The sequence below is a fragment of the Phyllobates terribilis genome, unplaced genomic scaffold (assembly GCF_046119375.1).
Source record: "Phyllobates terribilis strain yellow unplaced genomic scaffold, ASM4611937v1 Scaffold_8__6_contigs__length_399053987, whole genome shotgun sequence".
In the NCBI taxonomy this organism is placed as follows: Eukaryota; Metazoa; Chordata; class Amphibia; order Anura; family Dendrobatidae; genus Phyllobates; species Phyllobates terribilis.
The window spans coordinates 182,026,036-182,053,025 of NW_027362768.1; the positions used below are offsets into that span (position 1 = coordinate 182,026,036).

The window sequence follows — 26,990 nt, forward strand, 5'->3', positions numbered from 1 at the left end:
AGGAGGGAATACTGCCCCTAGTGGTTATAAAGCAATTTCCATTAGTCCATAGATTCAGACTATATTCAGCCAGTATTTCCCAGCTCCATTATTGGCTGTGACTCATGCTCCAAAAATGGCTCCTCAAAGTAAAAAAAGAAATAAGAAAAGCTATTATTTGATTTTTTCCAGCTTGTTCTCCTGTTAAACCTAATAAATAATCCAGCTCTTTACACACGATTATATCTTCAAGGTGTCGTGTCATCGACGTCTTGGCAGATTCTTGGTGGAGCAGATAAGTGAGGAAATGATTAACAAGTATCTTATATTTAACAAAGAGTGAAGAAGATAAAACAGGAACCGTTCTCCGGAGCGCCGGATGTCGTCTCATACTTAGAACTCAACGGGAGGAGCAGATTTTGGGTTGGAGCCACATCTTGTTACTCTTTTAGGAATCATTTCCCTTCTTTCCACAACACAGATGACTTCATGTTGGCTCAGATCTGCCGCTAACTATAACAGCCAGTCTGATGGCTGCCATTCCCTAAGGAAACTTAAGAATTGGAAAAAAAACCTGGAAGTGAAGGGTTGGATGAAGAAGGGTAGTAAAGATGTGTTTTTATGAATCTAAAATTCTAAAGAACCAGTGGGCTTTCCGGTGTTAGTGACCCAAATAATCCAGAGACTAGATCGCCTGCCCCCGTCATTACAGCTGGCGAGTGGCTTTGAGAGAGATTGCATTTATGAAACATTTTTCTTTTCTTCCCTCATCTTCTTATTTTGTTGGAAACCATGCTCTCCTCTTTCTCCTGCTTAGCTTCTTCGTTGCTCCTTTCCTACTATCTTGTGTTCCCCTCTCCTTCACCTACTATCCTCACGCCTTTCTTTTTCCTTCTATCCCTCTTTTTTGTTGCCTCGTTTGCTCTTACTTTTAATATAACCTTCCACTACTTTTCCTTCCCTTTCCCCAACTTTTCTTCCTCTCTATCTCCTTTTATCCCTCGTTTGATTTTTTCACACCTTCTCACTTAGTCCTTTTCTTCTCTCCATTCCTTTTCAATTTCCATCTCTCCTTCCTCCCCACTCCCCTTTATCCTTTCCCTCTTCTTTCATTTCTCATTCAAAGTTACTTTCCTTAATTTCTTTCTTTTTCCCCTTAATTTCCCATTAGTTCTTTCTTCTCTCCCTTCTTCTTCTCCCATTCTCCTTTCTCTTAGGCTGCGTGCCCACTATGCATTTTTCAAGCGTTTTTGCCGCAGAATTTCTGCAGCGAAAATGCTTAAAAAACGCTTGGTAATCCGTGCCCCATGGTCCCCAATGATAATCCGCGTGTGCTGTGCACATGCTGCGGAAATTTCCACTGCGGATTATCATTGCGGAAAAATATGCAGCATGTCCATTAATTTTGCGGACACGCAGCTTAATTGCCGCCATTGACTTGCATTGGACCGCGTGACATCCGCATGACTACATGTGCACATGTGGATCAATGTGCGGATGGTACCCGGGTGTGGAGGACAGGAGACTCTCATCCAGACCTGGGTACCATAAAAACTGTAAAAAAAAGAATTTAAAATAAAAAATAAAGATTATACTCACCTTCCGGTGTCCTCCCGGTTTTTGCTCCCCTCCATCTGGTCTGCTGTATGGGTCGCGGTGTTGTGAAGGACCTGCCATGACATCATTGAGTCATGTGACCTGACACATGACTCAAAGACATCACTGCAGGTCCTTCACACCACCACGAGCCGCCCAAGACACCGGACGCAGCGGAGATAACACCGGGAGGACATCGGAAGGTGAGTATAATCTTTATTTTTTATTTTTACCATTCTTATTCTTTTTTTTTTAACTAACTTGGTCACACTACTATAAATCTATGCCGGTTGCCGGTTGCATGGATTTATATAGTGTGAACAAGTTGTCAAGCACTTTCCAAGTAATGCTAAAATCGCTTGGAAAAGCGCTTGATAACCCGCATGCAGAAATGCTGCAAAAACGCTTGACAAACCCTTCTACCTGGCGGGAAAAACGCATGTAAAATCCGCATGTATTTTTCCTGCCAGGGAGAAGTGGAAAAAATATGCAGCATTTCTGCATCGTGGGCACATAGCCTTACAGCCATATTTCCTTTATGCGTTCATTCCTTTTTCCCTTCCTTCTTTCCTTCCTCCCCACCTCTTTTCTATTCTCACCCATCTGTCCTTTTCCTGTCATTTCAACTCCCCTTTGAACATCTGTACTCCAAAGACATACTGATAGGGAATGTAGATTGTGATCCCCAATGGGGACAGTGCCGATAATGTATGTAAATTGTCTGAATTGTAAAGCGCTGCGGAATATGTTGGCGCTATATAAATAAAAATATAATTTATTATTACCTTTACCCTTCTCCAATCCTTTCAACCTTAATCTTGACTTTCTTCTTTCCCTTCTTTTTTCTATTTCTTTTTCCTTATTCTTCTTCCTTCCTTCCTTATATTGTCATTTAATTTCTATTTTGAACCTTTCTTCCTTATCCCTTATATATCGCCTCCTTTCCATTTCTCCTTTCTCCTCCATCCTCATTATCCTTTCCATTCTTTTCATCTTTTCTTTAAAAGCTAGCCTCTTCCATTATTTTCTCCTGTTTTTTTCTATTGCTCATCTCTTCTACCTTCCATTCTTCCTTCCTTCTTATTTCCCTTTCTTTATTCCCCTTCTCCTCCCTTTCATCCTCCCTTTCATTTATCCTTTTCTTCTTTCATCTCTGACTCTCTCATCATTCACCCCTTAGTCCAGCTTTTCCTCTCTCCTTTTCCCTTCTTTTTTTTATCTCTTCCTTTCTCTCTTATCCCTTTTAAAGTATTTCTATCCTCCATTCCTTTTTTCTCCTTTCGATTCTTCTCCTTTACCTTCTACCTATTTAGCTTGTTGAGATAAATGAAGTGACACAAACAAACTCCGTAAACTTCAGTCATTTTTACCAGAGTTTTTATTTTCCGCTGAGTAGACCCATTTCCAAATATATCCACTTTTTTTCTCAACTATTTTAGCTAGTTTCACAAATTCAGTACAAAATCAAGTGCAAAACAATACAGATTCCATGAAGTATCGGATGGATGATAAAATGGATTGTCACATTCTCGTTTGCACAACAGTTTTCAAAAGAATTTTGAATAATACTTTTTTGAAGAGGAATAGCTCTGAAATCACAAAAAAACATATGAGAATTGTGCTATAATCAGGGATCTGCAAAAACATGATGTAGGTCTTGTAAGCCAAGAAGCTCAGCGCTAGACAGCGTATTGCAGAGCCATTTAGAGATGTGTCAGTGATTACATTTGTGCACCCCTTGCCCTAGGATTCTCCATCTGCCATATTGTAGCTGCCAAATGATCATCACAATAGATGTGTAAATGCATAACAACATTTCCGTGACCTTAGTTTTAAATATTTTTGGACTCTTCAGCCGAACAGCCTTTTTGCCCTTTTTGTAAACAGCACCAATCCAAATTTTATCCCCAGACAAGAATATTGAGCCTGGATTTTACCATCTTTCCACTTCTAAATGTCTTGTTTAGCAGTAAGACATGGCGGTCACGTCAACATCGATCACCAAAAAGATAAAAAATACTCAACACCAACCTCATCACTAGTATCAAATAGTGATATAACCTGTAACAATATATATTTAACTCCATCCACAATATTTCTCTGGAAGGTGATTGGATGCAAAGGACTGGAGTCGGGATTTTCTTTTTTCAAAATAGTCACTTAATTTACCCAAAAATATTTTCTTTGTCTCACATTGAGATAACCTTTCAATGATTGGCCATAGTTTGAGTTACCTAATCCAATATCAACACTGAATGATTACTGCAGTCAGTGGCACAACATGGCTAAAACAACCCCCTCCCCAAGCTGACATGGTGGAGTCCCCCTAGAAAACTTGTAATAGCGACTTTTTTGACTATTTATGGATGATTTAACCTAAGACTTTGGCAAACTGGGAGAAAAGTTGAACCACATCCCAGATGTTGGACTTATGCAGCTCTTGTTATCACTTATGTCCATTTTAAGTCCACTTCTTCTGGGTCCTCAGTGGCTAATATTTTCCCTTGAAAGGGTTAAAGGCATATGAACACTGACCATTTATGAATGGATTAACTTGGGACTTTGGCAAACTGGGCGGAGAGTTGGACTGCAGCCCAGTTGGTGAAAGGACTTCATGACTTATCTCTTTTTGATGACCACCAACAAAGTCTACTTCATCGGCGTCTTCATAGATACATAAATGCCCTTAAAAGGCTTAAAGGCATATGACCATTTGTGGATGGCGTAACCTAGGACTTTAACAAACTGGCCGAAAAGCTCAATCACATCCCAGATGGTGGAATATATTGAGGTATGCACCTCCTATGTAATTTTTAAGTCAACTTCTTCCGGGTCTTCAGTGATTAATATCTGTCCTTGAAAAGGTTAAAGGCATATGAACACTGACCATTTATGAACGGATTAACTTTCGCCTTTGGCAAAGTGGTTAAAGAGTTGAACTGCAGCCCAGCAGGAGTAATGTATTGACTGGGAGAGCTCATGATATCTCTTTTTGATGATCACCAGCAAACTCTACTTCATCTGTGTCTTCATCGATACATAATTGCCCTTAAAGACCATTTGTGGATGGTGTATCTTAGGACTTTAGCAAACTGGACAAAGAGTTGAATCACATCCCAGATGGTAGAATATTTTGACATATGCACCTCCTATGTCATTTTTAAGTCAACATCTTCCGTGTATTCAGTGCTTAATATCTGTCCTTGAAAAGGTTAAAGGCATGTGAACACTGACCATTTATGAATGGATTAACTTTTGACTTTGGCAAAGTGGGTAAAGAGTTGAACTACATCCCACATGGTGGAAGGAATAGCTCCGGAGACCCCATGATCATAAGCAAACTCCATCTCGTCTGGATCTTCATAGATACATAATTGCCCTTAAAACATTTGAGGACATTTCCCCATATGACCATTCATGGATGACGTAATCTAGGATTTTATTAAACTGGACGAAGAGTTGAATCACATCGCAAATGGTGAAATGCATTGACTTATGGACCTTCTGTTATCTTTTATGTCATTTTTACGTCAACTTCTTCAGGGGATTTAGCGATTTAATATTTGCCCTTGAAAGAATTGAGGACATTTCACCATATGACCATTCATGGATGACTTCATCTAGGAGTTTAGAAAACTGGGCGAAGAGTTGAATCACATCCCACATGGTGGAAGGTATAGCCTGGGAGACCTGATGATTGATAGCTTGGGAAAACTCATGATTTATCTCCTTATCTCATGATTTGGTTGACCAAAGGCAAAGTCCATTTCATCTGGATCCTTATAGATAAATAATTGCCCTTAAAACAAATGAGAACATTTACCCATATGACCGTTCATGGATGACATAATCTAGGATTTTACCAAACTGGACGAAGAGTTGAACCACATCACAGATGGAAGAAGCTACAGCCCGGGAGACCTCACAAATTATCATTTTGGTGACCATAAGCAAAGTCCATCTCATCTGGATCTTCATAGATACATAATTGTCCATAAAATTACTGAGGGCATTAGACCATGACCGTTTATGAGTGGTTTAATCTAGGACGAACTGGGAGAATGGTTGAACCAAATTCCAGATGGTGGACGGTATAGACCTCGTGACCTATCTTTGAAGCAATTTTGATGGCCACCAACAAGATCCACTCAATCTGGGTCTTCATAGATACGTTTGCCCTTAAAACAGTTCTGCAACAACATCGACTAAGGGGCCGCGCCTATCTGCCAACAAAAGCTGCGTTACATTGCAGACGTGTGATCTCTGCATGGGTTGGAGAACACTGAAACTGAACACCGGCTGACGTATGGACATTTTCATAAGCACACGTAAAAGTCTTTCACACTTGGGTGGCTACATGATATGAACTCCTAAAAATATGTTCTGTACATTTCAACATTTTTTATATATATTTATATATATATATATAGAGAGAGAGAGACTGAATCCCCCCTTAAGCTAATAAAACCCCCATCTGAATTTAAAAAAAAAAAAAAAAAAAATAACAAAAACTTTATGAAGGCACACCCATGCGAGACATACAGGTATAAATTTAACTGCTTCATGCAGTTTTTTTTTTCTCTCGTAGTTTTATTTTTGTATAATACTGTATCTGGATTCCCAAAACTTGCAGTCGATCTAGCTAAATGTAACTGGTGTAATCTTTTGAAGGCAATATTTTTGTAATAAAAGTGGAAAATGTTTGATACACACGAGTTCCAAATCATATTTCGAAAGGCAAGAGAACGCGTGCCTCGGAGCTTTGAAGTATATTATTTGCCACGGCGATATTCTCTTGACTTTTCTATTAATATCAGGGGTGTTTTTGTAGTTTTTTTTTTTTCTTTTTTTTTTTTTTTTGCTTATTTTTGTAAACCATAACCCGCACCTACGGTCACCAGACTCTTTTTTGAAAACTTGTAAATTTACAAACATGAAGTCACAATTAATATCCTCTAAAAGTAATTTCAGAGCTGTCACGTTATAGTTTTCTTTTTTGTTGTTCTTTTGTTTTTCTTAAAAAAAGGACAATGTGTACTGCGTCACAACGTAATGCAGCTAATCGAAAAAGAAGAATTAAAGTATTTACAAAAAAGAAAAAAAGAATAAAAAAAAACAATTCTAAAGAAGCCGATCATTCCCCATGTATGTACTGCCGACTACATCCCACACTGCGTCAGACAAACAGTACCAGGTCGCATCCTGCCATCAGCAATTCTGCAGACATCTTTAAAGCCTTGTTGTGGTTCGGTAGGTTTATTGTATAACCATGTTCTTAAGGTAGATTATGCTCGTGAAAGAAGAAAGTGTCAAAACCAGGTACCAACAAGAGAAGAGGATTTCTGCCCTTCCAGTGATGCCGTATTGGGCTGTGCTTGGAGCTGAAAAGACAAAAAAAACAAATAGGTAAATACTTTTTAAACCTTTTTACTTACTAGTTTTGAACTTTCACCAAAAAATTCTAAATGCTTCGTCCTTTATATGTTACAGTACAAGTCCCTATGTCACATCGTCTGGCATTTGCACCCGGGTTCAGGAGCAGCGACCTCTGATGTTACTCTCCTAATTCCGGCAGCTCCTGAGACCCTCGGGGTCTTCCACAACATTTTTTACATATTCTTCTTTGCTGGCCTTAAAGAATAGGAAAATAGGAAAAAAGGTCACACATGCTCCTGTTAGAGCCTTAGCCAATGGTCCCAATAACCGTGTGCTGCAGCAAATGCCTGTGTGGTGCCCCTGAGGGAGGGCCGGCGTCAGCACCCGGCGTACCCGGGCAAGTGCCGGGGCCCTGGAAAATCAGAGGGGCCCAGCCGCCCACTCACTGTCGGGGCCCGGGCCCACACACCCACCCGCCCACTCACTGTCGGGGCCGGGCCCACACACCCACCCGCCCACTCACTGTCGGGGCCCTGGCCGCTTCCTCGGCACCTGTTCAGGGACGCAGGCGCTGCTTGATTGCCGGCACTTCCCCCAGACATGGCCGCGCGCTGTCCGGCTGTGTCTGCTAGTAATGACACGGCAGGGTCGACGGCACTGCACCTTTAATTGTGCTTGTGTGTCGCTCCTGCCGCGTCATTACTAGCAGACACAGCCGCACAGCGCGCGGCCATGTCTGGGGGAGTGCCGGCAATCAAACACCGTCGGAGCGGAGGTCCTGCACAGATGGGCGGGAGGGGCCCGGACCCGACCGCAAGTGGGCCCCTCTGATGTTCCAGGGCCATGAAGTCTGTGACACGCCGGGGGCCCTGCACTGCCCCATACCCGAGGAGCTGCTGGACAGGACACTGGACCGGGGACAGGTGAGTGAGGCTTCCCCAATCCCCATATTAAAAATATTAGTAATGGGTCTGTGTGAGTGCATGTATGTGAATGTCAGTGTATATGACTGTGTATATATATTTGTCTGTTTTATCTATGTGTATGTCTGTATGTGTACATATGTCTGCGTACCGTGTGTGCGCGCGCATATGTCTGCGTACCGTGTGTGCGCGCGCATATGTCTGCGTACCGTGTGTGCGCACGCATATGTCTGCGTACCGTGTGTGCGCGCGCATATGTCTGCGTACCGTGTGTGCGCACGCATATGTCTGCGTACCGTGTGTGCGCACGCATATGTCTGCGTACCGTGTGTGCGCACGCATATGTCTGCGTACCGTGTGTGCGTGTGCATATGTCTGCGTACCGTGTGTGCGTGTGCATATGTCTGCGTACCGTGTGTGCGTGTGCATATGTCTGCGTACCGTGTGTGCGTGTGCATATGTCTGCGTACCGTGTGTGCGCGCGCATATGTCTGCGTATGTGAAGGATGAGGGGGCAGGCTGGGCCATGTGTAATAAATAAATAAATATATATATATATATGTATGTGTATATATATATATATATATATATATTTATTTCTCCGCCGTATCTGTGCATCATGAATCGTGTATGTGTTAAAAGGGCCCACTGAGACTCTTTCGCCCGGGGCCCAGAAAAACCTGGAGCCGGCCCTGGTCTGAGGGTTCGGTCGCCGCAGAGGTATTGCATCTCACCCAGAGGTGTGGTATCTCACTCTCTGGTAAGGAAGGAGTATAGCTCAGGACCCTGACACCTGCATTCACTACACCACATTTCCGGGGGACAGGGCGATAATGCTCCTATGAGAGAGCACAAGTGTCCCTGATCCCTGGCTGGAGTGGGGGGAACCACCTAGAGAGGGGGAACTAGGTATTGGATGGGTGGAGAAAGTAGATCCTGGGCGCACTGAGTAGGAGATATAATAGGAAGGAACCATCTTGGTTCAGTCAGTCAGTGGGGGAGTTCCAGTCAGTCAGACTGAGGTGCAGGCAGGGGGCAGAGGCTCTGTATGAGCTCTGCTCCACAGGCAGGCCCAGCCAGAAGGCCTGAGCCTGAGAGAGGAGAGGGAGCAGAAAGGCTCCAGGACGAGGAGTGAAGGGACCCTAGGGTTACGGGCCGTGCAGCAAGCCACCCGTACGCCCGCCGCTGCCAGGAGGTAGGGGGGTCAGGCCAAGAAGGGGAACCGGGTCCCCCAACCAGCAGAGACTACAGGGCTCAACTGGGAACCGGAGGCTGCAGCACTTCAAGTACAGCAGGCCGTCCACACCAGCCACTAGGAAAGTAGCCACATAGGGCCAGGGGACGGAACACACGTCGCCCGCCAAGGCCCGAGGACACTGGACAGAGGTGCCGCTAGGTGTGAGGTACAAAGAGAGAGGCCAGAGAGGACACACAAAAGGGGGTCCTGCTAAGTGCTCCAGAGATACCTGGGAGTTGACTGAGCCCCTCACTCGGTAAACATAGGACGACGCGGGGAGTTATGAACCTGCAGTAATAACTTGGAGTGAAAGAACTGTGAGTAAAGACCCTGAGACTGCATTGCAAAGACTCTGCGTTGTCACTACTGATTCCCTGCACTATCACCACCATCATCCAGTCACACTGCCCTGAAGCTACACTCCACCTGTGGGGAGTTACATCACCCTGCTGCGCACACCACAAGCTTCAGCGGAGTGCCCCGCTGCGGCGGTCACCAATGACCGCAATCCACAGGCGGCGTAGTCGGACTATATATATAACAGAGACACATAGACTACCCTGGTTTGACCGCCCTGGGTCACGGACCGGGTCACCGCCACGGTGACTACAACCCCCAGCGTCTACAAGACCCGGCTCCGGGTATCCCCACGGCCCAGGGGGAGCGTCACTTTCATAAAGGGGTTGTTCAAGAGTAAAAAAATAACTGCTTTCTTCCAAAAATAGTGCCACACTTGTCCACTGGTCATGTCTGGTATTGCAGCTCCACCTCATTCATTTTAGCGGAGCTGAACTATAATGTCAGAACTACCTGTAGCTAGACATGAGGCTATCTCGTATCAATCATCTATCTATCTCAAATCTCTATTATCTATTATCTATCATCTATCTCATATCTCTATTATCTATCTATAATCTATCTGTCATCTATCTATTATATATCTATTATCTATCTATCATCTATCTATTATCTATCATCTATCTATTATCTATCATCTATCTATCTATTATCTATCATCTGTCATCTATCTATTATATATCTATTATCTATCTATCTATCATCTATCTATTATCTATCATCCATCTATCTATTATCTATCATCTATCTATCATCTATCTATTATCTAGCTATTATCTATCTATTATCTATCATCTATCTATTATCTATCATCTATATCTATTATCTATCTATTATCTATCTATCTATCATCTATATCTATTATCTATTATATATAATCTATTATCTATCTATTATCTATCTATCATCTATCTATTATCTATCATCTATATCTATTATCTATCATCCATCCATTTTTCTGCTTATGGAAACCTTACACGCTGTTGTGTTGCGGATCCATTACATGAAGTAACTATTGTAGAGTGTCGCCTGCAATCTTCTACCTGTTCTCTGAACCTGGAACTAATCATATCACTTGTAATATTAACTCTCCGTCGCCGGGTCACGGTTATAATGGTTCATTTACAATACAAATCCCCGCACAGTCCCAATCCGTGTCCCTTCTAATTGACAGCAATTTTAGGATGGAGCAATATCATCTGACCTTCGTCATTACACCGTTTATCCTATTGCTACAACCCTCCTCGTGCAGGTAATTGGTTTTGACAGGATTCACTTACATGTTACTGTTCTGTGTGTTTCTTACAACCAAATTATTAATGAGATTACAGCTGACCCGGACCATGACGTTCTCATATACAGCACTGACTTCACTGCGCAGGTGGAGGAGTCTGTGGTGTAATATAGCTGTACGGGGTTAATGGACAATGATCATAAATGAAACCCAGACCGGAGCTTCCAACAAAGCTTGTAATTATTCAATTCTGCAATTTGAGTTAAAGGGGTTTTCCCCACGATCAAAAGTTCATTTTAATCAATAGATCTTGGAATAATAATTGTAACAATTCAATATGTTTAAATAAAATGTTCCTGTGCTGAGATAATCTTATAAATGTGTCCCTGCTGTGTACTGTGTAATGGCCGTGTCTGACCGTGCAGGAACATGGTCTGATCATACCACATCTCCTGGGCAGGGGGGGGAAGGAAAAGAGTATACAGACAGGACAGCAGGGATCACAGATGATTCTTTTTGTGAGATAAAACATTTCCCTGCCTGTATTTAAACAATTTTTACTTAAAAAAAGAGAATAATTTGCGATCCCGGCTGTCCCACTGTCTTTATATTTTTTTTCACTTCGCCTGCCCAGGAGATGTGGTATGATCAGACCATGTCCCTGCACAGTCAGACACAGCCATTACACAGTGCACAGCAGGGACACATTTATAAGATTATCTCAGCACAGGAACATTTTATTTAAACATATTGAATTGTTACAATTATTATTCCAAGATCTATTGATTAAAATGAACTTTTATTTGTGGGAAAAAAAAAACCTTTAAGTTTGTCCACACAGCTATAAAAATGAATTATTATACAAAGGGGCAGTATTATAGTAGTTATATTCTTGTACATAGGGGGCAATATTATAGTAGTTATATTCTTGTACCTAGGGGCAGTATTATAGTAGTTATATTCTTATACATAGGGGCAGTATTATAGTAGTTATATTTTTGTACATAGGGAGCAGTATTATAGTAGTTATATTCTTGTACCTAGGGGCAGTATTATAGTAGTTATATTCTTGTACCTAGGGGCAGTATTATAGTAGTTATATTCTTATACATAGGGGCAGTATTATAGTAGTTATATTCTTGTACATAGGGAGCAGTATTATAGTAGTTATATTCTTGTACCTAGGGGCAGTATTATAGTAGTTATATTCTTGTACCTAGGGGCAGTATTATAGTAGTTATATTCTTATACATAGGGGCAGTATTATAGTAGTTATATTCTTGTACATAGGGAGCAGTATTATAGTAGTTATATTCTTGTACCTAGGGGCAGTATTATAGTAGTTATATTCTTATACATAGGGGCAGTATTATAGTAGTTATATTCTTGTACATAGGGGCAGTATTATAGTAGTTATATTCTTGTACATAGGGGGCAGTATTATAGTAGATATATTCTTATACATTGGGGCAGTATTATAATAGTTATATTCTTGTACATAGGGGGCAGTATTATAGTAGTTATATTCTTATACATAGGGGCAGTATTATAGTAGTTATATTCTTGTACATAGGTAGCAGTATTATAGTAGTTATATTCTTGTACATAGGGGCAGTATTATAGTAGTTATATTCTTATACATAGGGGCAGTATTATAGTAGTTATATTCTTGTACATAGGGGCAGTATTATAGTAGTTATATTCTTATACATTGGGGCAGTATTATAATAGTTATATTCTTGTACATAGGGGGCAGTATTATAGTAGTTATATTCTTATACATAGGGGCAGTATTATAGTAGTTATATTCTTGTACATAGGGGCAGTATTATAGTAGTTATATTCTTGTACATAGGGGGCAGTATTATAGTAGATATATTCTTATACATTGGGGCAGTATTATAATAGTTATATTCTTGTACATAGGAGCAGTATTATAGTAGTTATATTCTTGTACACAGGGGCAGTATTATAGTAGTTATATTCTTGAATATAGGGGCAGTATTACAGTAGTTATATTATTGTATATAGGGGCAGTATTATAGTAGTTATATTCTTGTACATAGAGGGCAGTATTATAGTAGTTATATTCTTGTACATAGGGGCTGTATTATAGTAATTATATTCTTGTACATAGGGGCAGTATTATAGTAGTTATATTCTTGTACATAGAGGGCAGTATTATAGTAGTTATATTCTTGTATATAGGGGCAGTATTATAGTAGTTATATTCTTGTACATAGGGGCAGTATTATAGTAGTTATATTATTGTACATAGGAGCAGTATTATAGTAGTTATATTCTTGTACATAGGGGCAGTATTATAGTAGTTATATTCTTGTATATAGGGGCAGTATTATAGTAGTTATATTCTTGTATATAGGGGGAGTGTTATAGTAGTTATATTATTGTATATAGGAGCAGTATTATAGTAGTTATATTCTTGTACATAGGGGCAGTATTATAGTAGTTATATTCTTGTACATAGGAGCAGTATTATAGTAGTTATATTCTTGTACATAGGGGCAGTATTATAGTAGTTATAGTCTTGTATATAGCAGCAGTATTATAGTAGTTATATTCTTGTATATAGCAGCAGTATTATAGTAGTTATATTCTTGTACATAGGAGCAGTATTATAGTAGTTATATTCTTGTACATAGGAGCAGTATTATAGTAGTTATATTCTTGTACATAGGAGCAGTATTATAGTAGTTATTTTCTTGTACATAGGAGCAGTATTATAGTAGTTATATTCTAGTACATAGGAGCAGTATTATAGTAGTTATATTCTTGTACATAGGAGCAGTATTATAGTAGTTATATTCTTGTACATAGGAGCAGTATTATAGTAGTTATATTCTTGTACATAGGGGCAGTACTATAGTAGTTATATTCTTGTACATAGGATCAGTATTATGGTAGCTATATTCTTGTACATAGGAGCAGTATTATAGTAGTTATATTCTTGTACATAGGAGCAGTATTATAGTAGTTATATTCTTGTACATAGAGGGCAGTATTATAGTAGTTATATTCTTGTATATAGGGGCAGTATTATAGTAGTTATATTCTTGTATATAGGAGCAGTATTATAGTAGTTATATTCTTGTATATAGGGGCAGTATTATAGTAGTTATATTATTGTACATAGGAGCAGCATTATAGTAGTTATATTCTTGTACATAGGGGCAGTATTATAGTAGTTATATTCTTGTATATAGGGGCAGTATTATAGTAGTTATATTCTTGTATATAGGGGGAGTGTTATAGTAGTTATATTATTGTATATAGGAGCAGTATTATAGTAGTTATATTCTTGTACATAGGGGCAGTATTATAGTAGTTATATTCTTGTACATAGGAGCAGTATTATAGTAGTTATAGTCTTGTATATAGCAGCAGTATTATAGTAGTTATATTCTTGTATATAGCAGCAGTATTATAGTAGTTATATTCTTGTACATAGGAGCAGTATTATAGTAGTTATATTCTTGTACATAGGAGCAGTATTATAGTAGTTATATTCTTGTACATAGGAGCAGTATTATAGTAGTTATTTTCTTGTACATAGGAGCAGTATTATAGTAGTTATATTCTTGTACATAGGAGCAGTATTATAGTAGTTATATTCTTGTACATAGGAGCAGTATTATAGTAGTTATATTCTTGTACATAGGAGCAGTATTATAGTAGTTATATTCTTGTACATAGAGGGCAGTATTATAGTAGTTATATTCTTGTACATAGGGGCAGTATTATAGTAGTTATATTCTTGTACATAGGGGCAGTATTATAGTAGTTATATTCTTGTATATAGGAGCAGTATTATAGTAGTTATATTCTTGTACATAGGAGCAGTATTATAGTAGTTATATTCTTGTACATAGGGGGCAGTATTATAGTAGTTATATTCTTGTACATAGGAGCAGTATTATAGTAGTTATATTCTTGTACATAGGGGCAGTATTATAGTAGTTATATTCTTGTATATAGGAGCAGTATTATAGTAGTTATATTCTTGTACATAGGAGCAGTATTATAGTAGTTATATTCTTGTACATAGGAGCAGTATTATAGTAGTTATATTCTTGTACACAGGAGCAGTATTATAGTAGTTATATTCTTGTACATAGGGGGCAGTATTATAGTAGTTATATTCTTGAACATAGGGGCAATATTATAGTAGTTATATTCTTGTACATAGGAGCATTATTATGGTAGTTATATTCTTGTACATAGAGGGCAGCATTATAGTAGTTATATTCTTGTACATAGGAGCCGTATTATAGTAGTTATATTCTTGTACATAGGGGCAGTATTATAGTAGTTATATTCTTGTACATAGGAGCAGTATTATAGTAGTTATATTCTTGTACACAGGAGCAGTATTATAGTAGTTATATTCTTGTACATAGGGGGCAGTATTATAGTAGTTATATTCTTGAACATAGGGGCAATATTATAGTAGTTATATTCTTGTACATAGGAGCAGTATTATGGTAGTTATATTCTTGTACATAGGAGCAGTATTATAGTAGTTATATTCTTGTACATAGGAGCCGTATTATAGTAGTTATATTCTTGTACATAGGGGCAGTATTATAGTAGTTATATTCTTGTACATAGGGGCAGTATTATAGTAGTTATATTCTTGTACATAGGGGCAGTATTATAGTAGTTATATTCTTGTACATAAGGGGCAGTATTATAGTAGTTATATTCTTGTACATAGGAGCAGTATTATAGTAGTTATATTCTTGTACATGGGGGCAATATTATAGTAGTTATATTCTGGTGCATAGAGCAGTATTATAGTAGTTATATTGTTGTACATAGGAGCAGTATTATAGTAGTTATATTCTTGTACATAGAGCAGTATTATAGTAGTTATATTCTCGAACATAGGGGGCAGTATTATAGTCATTAGATTCTTGTACATAGGGGCAGTATTATAGTAGTTATATTCTTGTACATAGGGGCAGTATTATAGTAGTTATATTCTTGTATATAGGGGCAGTATTATAGTAGTTATATTATTGTACATAGCGGCAGTATTATAGTCGTTATATTCTTGTACATAGGGGCAGTATTATAGTAGTTATATTCTTGTACATAGGGGGCAGTATTATAGTAGTTATATTCTTGTACATAGGGGCAGTATTATAGTAGTTATATTCTTGTACATAGGGGGCAGTATTATAGTCATTAGATTCTTGTACATAGGGGCAGTATTATAGTAGTTATATTCTTGTACATAAGGGCAGTATTATAGTAGTTATATTCTTGTACATAGGAGCAGTATTATAGTCATTAGATTCTTGTACATAGGAGGCATTATTATAGTAGTTATATTCTTGTACATAGGGGCAGTATTATAGTAGTTATATTCTTGTACATAGGGGCAGTATTATAGTAGTTATATTCCTGTACATAGGGGCAGTATTATAGTAGTTATATTCTTGTACATAGGGGGCAGTATTATAGTATTTATATTCTTGTACATAGTTGCAGAATTATAGTAGTTATATTCTTGTACATAGGGGCAGTATTATAGTAGTTATATTCTTGTACATAGGGGCAGTATTATAGAAGTTATATTCTTGTACATAGGAGCAGTATTATAGTCATTAGATTCTTGTACATAGGAGGCATTATTATAGTAGTTATATTCTTGTACATAGGGGCAGTATTATAGTAGTTATATTCTTGTACATAGGGGCAGTATTATAGTAGTTATATTCTTGTACATAGGAGCAGTATTATAGTAGTTATATTCTTGTATATAGGGGCAGTATTATAGTAGTTATATTCTTGTACATAGGGGCAGTATTATAGTAGTTATATTCTTGTACATAGGGGCAGTATTATAGTAGTTATATTCTTGTATATAGGAGCCGTATTATAGTAGCTATATTCTTGTATATAGGGGCAGTATTATAGTAGTTATATTCTTGTACATAGGGGCAGTATTATAGTAGTTATATTCTTGTACATAGGGGCAGTATTATAGTAGTTATATTCTTGTATATAGGAGCAGTATTATAGTAGCTATATTCTTGTATATAGGGGCAGTATTATAGTAGTTATATTCTTGTACATAGGGGCAGTATTATAGTAGTTATATTCTTGTACATGGGGCAGTATTATAGTAGTTATATTCTTGCACATAGGAGCAGTATTATAGTAGTTATATTCTTGTACATAGGGGCAGTATTATAGTAGTTATATTCTTGTACATAGGGGCAGTATTATAGTAGTTATATTCTTGTATATAGGAGCAGTATTATAGTAGCTATATTCTTGTACAGTACAGACCAAAAGTTTGGACACACCTTCTCATTTAAAGATTTTTCTGTATTTTCATGACTATGAAAATTGTACATTCACACTGAAGGCATCAAAACTATGAATTAACACATGTGGAATTATATACTTAACAAAAAAGTGTGAAACAACTGAAAATATGTCTTATATTCTAGGTTCTTCAAAGTAGCCACCTTTTGCTTTGATGACTGCTTTGCACACTCTTGGCATTCTCTTGATGAGCTTCAAGAGGTAGTCAACGGAAATGGTTTTCACTTCACAGGTGTGCCCTGTCAGATTTAATAAGTGGGATTTCTTGCCTTATAAATGGGGTTGGGACCATCAGTTGTGTTGTGCAGAAGTCTGGTGGATACACAGCTGATAGTCCTACTGAATAGACTGTTAGAATTTGTATTATGGCAAGAAAAAAGCAGCTAAGTAAAGAAAAACGAGTGGCCATCATTACTTTAAGAAATGAAGGTCAGTCAGTGTGAAAAATTGGGAAAACTTTGAAAGTGTCCCCAAGTGCAGTTGCAAAAACCATCAAGCGCTACAAAGAAACTGGCTCACATGAATACCTCCCCAGGAAAGGAAGACCAAGAGTCACCTCTGCTTCTGAGGATAAGTTTATCCGAGTCACCAGCCTCAGAAATCGCAGGTTAACAGCAGCTCAGATTAGAGACCAGGTCAATGCCACACAGACTTCTAGCAGCAGACACATCTCTTCAACAACTGTTAAGAGGAGACTTTGTGCAGCAGGCCTTCATGGTAAAATAGCTTCTAGGAAACCACTGCTAAGGACAGGCAACAAGCAGAAGAGACTTGTTTGGGCTAAAGAACACAAGGAATGGACATTAGACCAGTGGAAATCTGTGCTTTGGTCTGATGAGTCCAAATTTGAGATCTTTGGTTCCAACCACCGTATCTTTGTGCGACGCAGAAAAGGTGAACGGATGGACTCTACATGCCTGGTTCCCACCATGAAGCATGGAGGAGGAGGTGTGATGGTGGGGGGGTGCTTTGCTGGTGATACTGTTGGGGATTTATTCAAAATTGAAGGCATACTGAACCAGTATGGCTACCACAGCATCTAGCAGCGGCATGCTATTCCATCCGGTTTGCGTTTAGTTGGACCATCATTTATTTTTCCACAGGACAATGACCCCAAACACACCTCCAGGCTGTATAAGGGCTATTTGACCAAGAAGGAGAGTAATGGGGTGCTACGCTATATGACCTGGCCTCCACAGTCATCAGACCTGAACCCAATCAAGATTGTTTGGGGTGAGCTGGACCTCAGAGTGAAGGCAAAAGGGAAAACAAGTGCTAAGCATCTCTGGGAACTCCTTCAAGATTGTTGGAAGACCATTTCCGTTGACTACCTCTTGAAGCTCATCAAGAGAATACCAAGAGTTTGCAAAGCAGTCAACAAAGCAAAAGGTGGCTACTTTGAAGAACCTCGAATATAAGACATATTTTCAGTTGTTTCACACTTTTTTGTTGAGTATATAATTCCACATGTGTTAATTCATAGTTTTGATGCCTTCAGTGTGAATGTACAGTTTTCATAGTCATGAAAATACAGAAAAATCTTTAAATGAGAAGGTGTGTCCAAACTTTTGGTCTGTACTGTATATAGGGGCAGTATTATAGTAGTTATATTCTTGTACATAGGGGCAGTATTATAGTAGTTATATTCTTGTATATAGGAGCAGTATTATAGTAGCTATATTCTTGTATATAGGGGCAGTATTATAGTAGTTATATTCTTGTACATAGGGGCAGTATTATAGTAGTTATATTCTTGTACATAGGGGCAGTATTATAGTAGTTATATTCTTGTACATAGGAGCAGTATTATAGTAGTTATATTCTTGTACATAGGGGCAGTATTATAGTAGTTATATTCTTGTACATAGGGGCAGTATTATAGTAGTTATATTCTTGTACATAGGGGCAGTATTATAGTAGTTATATTCTTGTACATAGGGGCACTATTATAGTAGTTATATTCTTGTACATAGGGGGCTGTATTATAGTAGTTATATTCTTGTACATAGGGGCAGTATTATAGTAGTTATATTCTTGTACATAGGAGGCATTATTATAGTAGTTATATTTTTGTACATAGGGGCAGTATTATAGTAGTTATATTCTTGTACATAGGGGCAGTATTATAGTAGTTATATTCTTGTACATAGGAGCAGTATTATAGTAGTTATGTTCTTGTGCATAGGAGCAGTATTATAGTAGTTATATTCTTGTACATAGGAGCAGTATTATAGTAGTTATATTCTTGTATATAGGAGCAGCATTATAGTAGTTATATTCTTGTACATAGGGGCAGTATTATAGTAGTTATATTCTTGTACATAGGGAGCAGTATTATAGTAGTTATATTTCTGTACATAGGAGCAGTATTATAGTAGTTATATTCTTGTATATGGGAGCAGTATTATAGTAGTTATATTCTTGTACATAGGGGGCAGTATTATAGTAGTTATATTCTTGTACATAGGAGTAGTATTATAGTAGTTATATTCTTGTACATAGGGGGCAGTATTATAGTAGTTATATTTCTGTACATAGGAGCAGTATTATAGTAGTTATTTTCTTGTACATAGGGGCAGTATTATAGTAGTTATATTCTTGTACATAGGGGCAGTATTATAGTAGTTATATTCTTGTACATAGGGGCAGTATTATAGTAGTCATATTCTTGTATATAGGGGCCGTATTATAGTAGCTATAGTCTTGTACATAGGAGCAGTATTATAGTAGTTATATTCTTGTATATAGGGGCAGTATTATAGTAGTTATATTCTTGTACATAGGGGGCAGTATTATAGTAGTTATATGCTTGTACATAGGAGGCATTATTATAGTAGTTATATTCTCGTACATAGGGGCAGTATTATAGTAGTTACATTCTTGTACATAGGGGCAGTATTATAGTAGTTATATTCTTGTACATAGGGGCAGTATTATAGTAGTTATATTCTTGTACATAGGGGCATTATTATAGTAGTTATATTCTTGTACATAGGGGCAGTATTATAGTAGTTATATTCTTGTACATAGGGGCAGTATTATAGTAGTTATATTCTTGTATATAGGGGCAGTATTATAGTAGTTATATTCTTGTACATAGGGGCAGTATTATAGTAGTTATATTTTTGTACATAGGGGCAGTATTATAGTAGTTATATTCTTGTACATAGTGGCAGTATTATAGTAGTTATATTCTTGTACATAGGAGCAGTATTATAGTAGTTATATTCTTGTATATAGGAGCAGTATTATAGTAGTTATATTCTTGTACATAGGGGCAGTATTATAGTAGTTATATTCTTGTACATAGGGAGCAGTATTATAGTAGTTATATTCTTGTACATAGGAGCAGTATTATAGTAGTTATATTCTTGTATATAGGAGCAGTATTATAGTAGTTATATTCTTGTACATAGGGGGCAGTATTTTAGTAGTTATATTTCTGTACATAGGAGCAGTATTATAGTAGTTATATTCTTGTATATAGGAGCAGTATTATAGTAGTTATATTCTTGTACATAGGGGGCAGTATTATAGTAGTTATATTCTTGTACATAGGAGTAGTATTATAGTAGTTATATTCTTGTACATAGGGGGCAGTATTATAGTAGTTATATTTCTCTACATAGGAGCAGTATTATAGTAGTTATATTCTTGTACATAGGGGCAGTATTATAGTAGTTATATTCTTGTACATAGGGAGCAGTATTATAGTAGTTATATTCTTGTATATAGGGGCAGTATTATAGTAGTTATATTTCTGTACATAGGAGCAGTATTATAGTAGTTATATTCTTGTACATAGGGGCAGTATTATAGTAGTTATATTCTTGTACATGGGGGGCAGTATTATAGTAGTTATATTCTTGTACATAGGGGCAGTATTATAGTAGTTATATTCTTGTACATAGGAGCAGTATTATAGAAGTTATATTCTTGTACATAGGGAGCAGTATTATAGTAGTTATATTCTTGTACATAGAGGGCAGTATTGTAGTAGTTATATTCTAGTACATAGGGGGCAGTATTATAGTAGTTATATTCTTGTACATAGAGGGCAGTATTATAGTAGTTATATTCTTGTACATAGGGGGCAGTATTATAGTAGTTATATTCTTGTACATAGAGGGCAGTATTATAGTAGTTATATTCTTGTACATAGGGAGCAGTATTATAGTAGTTATATTCTTGTACATAGAGGGCAGTATTATAGTAGTTATATTCTTGTACATAGAGGGCAGTATTATAGTAGTTATATTCTTGTACATAGGAGCAGTATTATAGTAGTTATATTCTTGTACATAGGAGCAGTATTATTGTAGTTATATTCTTGTACATAGGGAGCAGTATTATAGTAGTTATATTCTTGTACATAGAGGGCAGTATTATAGTAGTTATATTCTTGTACATAGGGAGCAGTATTATAGTAGTTATATTCTTGTACATAGGGAGCAGTATTATAGTAGTTATATTCTAGTACATAGGGGGCAGTATTATAGTAGTTATATTCTTGTACATAGAGGGCAGTATTATAGTAGTTATATTCTTGTACATAGGGGGCAGTATTATAGTAGTTATAGTCTTGTACATAGGGGGCAGTATTATAGTAGTTATATTCTTGTACATAGGGAGCAGTATTATAGTAGTTATATTCTTGTACATAGAGGGCAGTATTATAGTAGTTATATTCTTGTACATAGGGGGCAGTATTATAGTAGTTATATTCTTGTACATAGAGGGCAGTATTATAGTAGTTATATTCTTGTACATAGGGGGCAGTATTATAGTAGTTATATTCTTGTACATAGGGGGCAGTATTATAGTAGTTATATTCTTGTACATAGGGAGCAGTATTATAGTAGTTATATTCTTGTACATAGGAGCAGTATTATAGTAGTTATATTCTTGTACATAGGGGGCAGTATTATAGTAGTTATATTCTTGTACATAGGAGCAGTATTATAGTAGTTATATTCTTGTACATAGGGGGCAGTATTATAGTAGTTATATTCTTGTACATAGGAGCAGTATTATAGTAGTTATATTCTTGTACATAGGAGCAGTATTATAGTAGTTATATTCTTGTACATAGGGGGCAGTATTATAGTAGTTATATTCTTGTACATAGGAGCAGTATTATAGTAGTTATATTCTTGTACATAGGGGCAGTATTATAGTAGTTATATTCTTGTATATAGGAGCAGTATTATAGTAGTTATATTCTAGTACATAGGGGGCAGTATTATAGTAGTTATATTCTTGTACATAGAGGGCAGTATTAAAGTAGTTATATTCTTGCATTTAGTGCATTATATAGTCCTTTTTTTTTTGTTTTGTTTTTTACTTTCCTGGGGAAATGTTTATTTCTTTGCTGTCCTTTTTCTCTGCAGTAGTCATCATCTCTCTATATATTGCCTGTATCAGTCTAGTCATAAATATACATTCAGATTATTGTGTTTACAAAACATGGCCTACTTCCATTTGAATACTGATTTATGTATATTTCTTAACAAAATTACTCATTTATGAGATACAATGTGGCAGAACGCAGGCAGCTGCTTGCGCAGAACAGACTTGCTGACATAAAGAGATACATACGTAGGAAATGTCATATTTCATCTTGGAGACCTTGCGTGCTATATTACAAATAATTGTTTATCGCCTCAGGTATCTAGTTAGTTGGGGTAACAGCTTTTTCCAGCATTTACAGCAGCAAGTCTACAGCTAGAAATATATGGGACAGTTTTAACACTTGAATATTTTTTTTTTTGTCTCTATAAGATTTCTGCCAGAATTTACATGGTATTAGCCTTTAGGATTCTTGCAAACTTCCCCTAAAATACAGTGTAAGTGCTATAGAGAGCAAGTTTGGTTCCCATGATTGTTCCACATAGTTATGGACCTGGCTGGTAGTTATCAAAACTCTGTACAATTTTAGCAAAAAAAAAAAGAGCTGGAGCTGATATAATATCCATTCTGTGCATTAGGATGAGTTAACTCTTTGATCTTTTTTCATGTTTTTTTTCACATTGCAAATGAACAATTCTGTTGATAGATCTCATTAAAAAGTACAGTTATATGAAAAAGTTTGGGCACCCCTATTAATCTTAAGCTTAATGTTTTATAAAAATTGGTGTTTTTGCAACAGCTATTTCAGTTTGATATATGTAATAACTGTTGGACACAGTAATGTTTCTGCCTTGAAATGAGGTTTATTGTACTAACAGAAAATGTGCAATCTGCATTCAAACAAAATTTGACAGGTGCATAAGTATGGGCACCCTTATCATTTTCTTGTTTTAAATACTCCTACCTACTTTTTACTGACTTACTAAAGCACTTTTTTTGGTTTTGTAACCTCATTGAGCTTTGAACTTCATAGCCAGGTGTATGCAATCATGAGAAAAGCTACTTAAAGTGGCCACTTGCAAGTTGTTCTCCTGTTTGAATCTCCTCTGAAGAGTGGCATCATGGGATCCTCAAAACAACTGTCAAATGATCTGAAAACAAAGATTATTCAACATAGTTGTTCAGGGGAAGGATACAAAAAGCTGTCTCAGAGATTTAACCTGTCAGTTTCCACTGTGAGGAACATAGTAAGGAAATGGAAGAACACAGGGACAGTTCTTGTTAAGGCCAGAAGTGGCAGGCCAAGAAAAACATCAGAAAGGCAGAGAAGAAGAATGGTGAGATCAGTCAAGGACAATCCTCAGACCACCTCCAGAGAGCTGCAGCATCAACTTGCTGCAGATGGTGTCACTGTGCATCGGTCAACTATACAACGCACTTTGCACAAGGAGAAGCTGTATGGGAGAGTGATGCGAAAGAAGCCGTTTCTGCAAGCACGCCACAAACAGAGTCGGCTGAGGTATGCAAAAGCACATTTGGAGAAGCCAATTTCTTTTTGGAAGAAGGTCCTGTGGACTGATGAAACCAAGATTGAGTTGTTTGGTCATACAAAAAGGCATTATGCATGGCGGCAAAAAAACACAGCATTCCAAGAAAAACTCTTGCTACCCACAGTAAAATTTGGTGGAGGTTCCATCATGCTTTGGGGCTGTGTGGCCAATGCCGGCATCGGGAATCTTGTTAAAGTTGAGGGACGCATGGATTCCACTCAGTATCAGCAGATTCTTGACAATAATGTTCAAGAATCAGTGACAAAGTTGAAGTTACGCAGTGGATGGATCTTTCAGCAAGACAATGATCCAAAACACCGCTCCAAATCTACTCAGGCATTCATGCAGAGGAACAATTACAATGTTCTGGAATGGCCATCCCAGTCCCCAGACCTGAATATCATTGAACATCTGTGGGATCATTTGAAGAGGGCTGTCCATGCTCGGAGACCATCAAACTTAACTGAACTGGAATTGTTTTGTAAAGCGGAATGGTCAAAAATACCTTCATCCAGGATCCAGGAACTCATTAAAAGCTACAGGAAGAGACTAGAGGCTGTTATTTTTGCAAAAGGAGGATCTACTAAATATTAATGTCACTTTTCTGGTGAGGTGCCCATACTTATGCACCTGTCAAATTTTGTTTGAATGCAGATTGCACATTTTCTGTTAGTACAATAAACCTCATTTCAAGGCAGAAACATTACTGTGTCCAACAGTTATTACATAGATCAAACTGAAATAGCTGTTGCAAAAACACCAATTTTTATAGAACATTAAGCTTAAGATTAATAGGGGTGCCCAAACTTTTTCATATAACTGTATGCAGTAATTAAAATTAATTCCAAATGAATCTGTCTGGAGCAGGAGGTATGTGACAGCTGCATGAGACATCAAAACGCAGAGATAGCAATCTGCCAGGTTAGAAGCAGGGAAAAGTGGAGAACGCGGCTTGGGAGAAGGAGACGGGAACTGGGTCAGGTAAAAGGAGTGGGGATTTGCAGGACGCCAGGCGGTGGTGCCATGGGGAAAGTATCTACAAAACTGGGTTGGAAGCCCACTCAGATGTGTTTTGCTGCCTCTTGTCCGGTGCCCCCTGATCTGCTAATGGGGTCTTAAAAAAAATAGGTTTTCTATGTCACGTAACCCCTTTATGGCCAGGTTTAGGTGTGAACGGAGCTCAGTGAACTTATAGTATTAAGGATGAGGTATAACACGGCTCTCATTGTTTTGTATTCTCTTGAACTGTTACTTTGTTTCGAAAGACTAAATGTTGGCCCCATAAATGTCATTGATCTTCTCCGGCCTTCTGGTTCTGCCATTTACCGTCCCCCTATATGTGCCCTCTTCTCCAAAGTGTTTTAGTTAGTAACTCGGAGGTCAGGAGAAGCGGCGCGGCCATCATGGAGTGACAATGCCCCTCGCGGCCATCATGGAGTGACAATGCCCCCCCCCCCCCCCCGCACGATCTCTAACATTAACTGCTCTTAAACTAACAAAAGGCTATTTCTGTGCCGAAAGTTACAGGATTCAGACCTTATCTTAATTGGGAAGTGTCTGTGTAACAAAGAATGCTATAAAATCGCAATTGTAGATGTCTCGTACGCGGCACAAGGAAAATTGAAACTCTTGGGAAATAAACTGGGCTCTCAAGCAATCGAAGCGTTTGAAAGAAGACATGATGCATCTCGGCTACAAAATGCAACGCCGGTTACATGGAGTAGGTCAGAGACGGAGCCCAAAGCATTTAATTACCCATATGACACCTATGAGGATCAAAGTGCCCAGAATCACATTGGCAGAGATTGAACAAGATCGATGAACGATGAAAGCATCGGGCTGAGCGATCATTTAGGTCCGAGACTTTACATCACGCGTCTCACAGACGCACATGAGGCAGAACTGGTTAATGGTCCTTTGCCACCATTTATATAATCTACAATGTAGCAACTTTGCACACAGTGATTATTCCAAATTCGTTATCGTTTAGTGTACACAGCTCCTAGGCAGAGCTATGTGCCTCTATATAAAAGAAGCCCTGTTGTGCAGTCATGTCTCACTCCACTTCTTGGTCCCCAATTATTGCTAATCCTGAAGGGGTTATCCACTTTTGAGGACATTTATTTTAACTTAGATTAATGTATTTTGGGCTAAAATCATTTTTGCAATTTGGTTTTATTACACATACACCATTTGGCCTTTTCTTTACTGCACATTCAACTTCGATGCCATCATAAAATCAGCTGAGAGGAGCTCAGGAAAAGACAGATAAAAGACTTACAATCTCATTCAATCTGTATGAGCTCACTGACTTATTCTCAGATAACTCGTTCTGCAGCCAGCAATAGAAAATGCAGCACAGAAGCAAGAAAAGGCAAACAGAGCAAATTTTTAATGAAACCCAAAATGCAATACTTATTTTTTTTTACCCCAAAATGCACGCAATTAATAAAACAAAATTTCCCCAAAGGTGGGCAACCCTCTGTAAAGAACATACAAGAAGAAGAAAATGAAAGAAAGTAAGATGTGGCAGCAGGATCCTGGTTACTCTGTAGCCAGAGAGGCGCATCCTCAAGACTATTGCATCTAATATGAGCATTTTTATCCATTGGTAAGGATGATACTAAGAATCAGCCCAGAACTATGTAATAGTGAGGAAGGACGTACCCTTCTTTTGGCACTGATGTAGTTAAAAGAGAATGCTCCCGGAGTTAGCCCTCTCTGAACTGTTGTTAGGCCAAGCTAAGGGGTTAGCTGCAGTGGTCCAGTCAGTAGAGTAGAGGGGGGAACTTAGTGCCATGACCAAGCATTGAGTGTTTATAAAGCTTGTTTCTGATATAATTCCTTGTGGGCTGTAGTACTTGTAACCAGCCACAAGATGCCACTGTCCCGGGTGCAGATGCCAGGTTGGGTCTGAAAGTAGAATTGCAGACAGTGATGGGGTTAATGGTTGTGATGACAGCCCACATTGGGTGGGCAGGTTAGGAAACCTGTGGTGAGTTTTCCAGAACAAGTCAGAAAGAGTTATGACA

The 26,990-nt window shown here is 38.0% G+C and overlaps 1 protein-coding gene across 2 annotated transcripts in view; it reads right to left on the minus strand.

Moving 5' to 3' along the window:
- Window positions 1-2,938: 2,938 nt before the first annotated feature.
- The window catches only part of NEGR1 (neuronal growth regulator 1), an 897,440-nt gene continuing 873,388 nt past the window's right edge, over window positions 2,939-26,990 (minus strand). For both annotated transcript variants that reach the window (XM_073643895.1, XM_073643896.1), the window contains one exon: window positions 2,939-6,956. In XM_073643895.1, coding sequence (XP_073499996.1) covers window positions 6,832-6,956 — 125 coding nt within the window. In that variant the 3' untranslated portion in view covers window positions 2,939-6,831. The remainder of the gene's footprint in view (window positions 6,957-26,990) is intronic.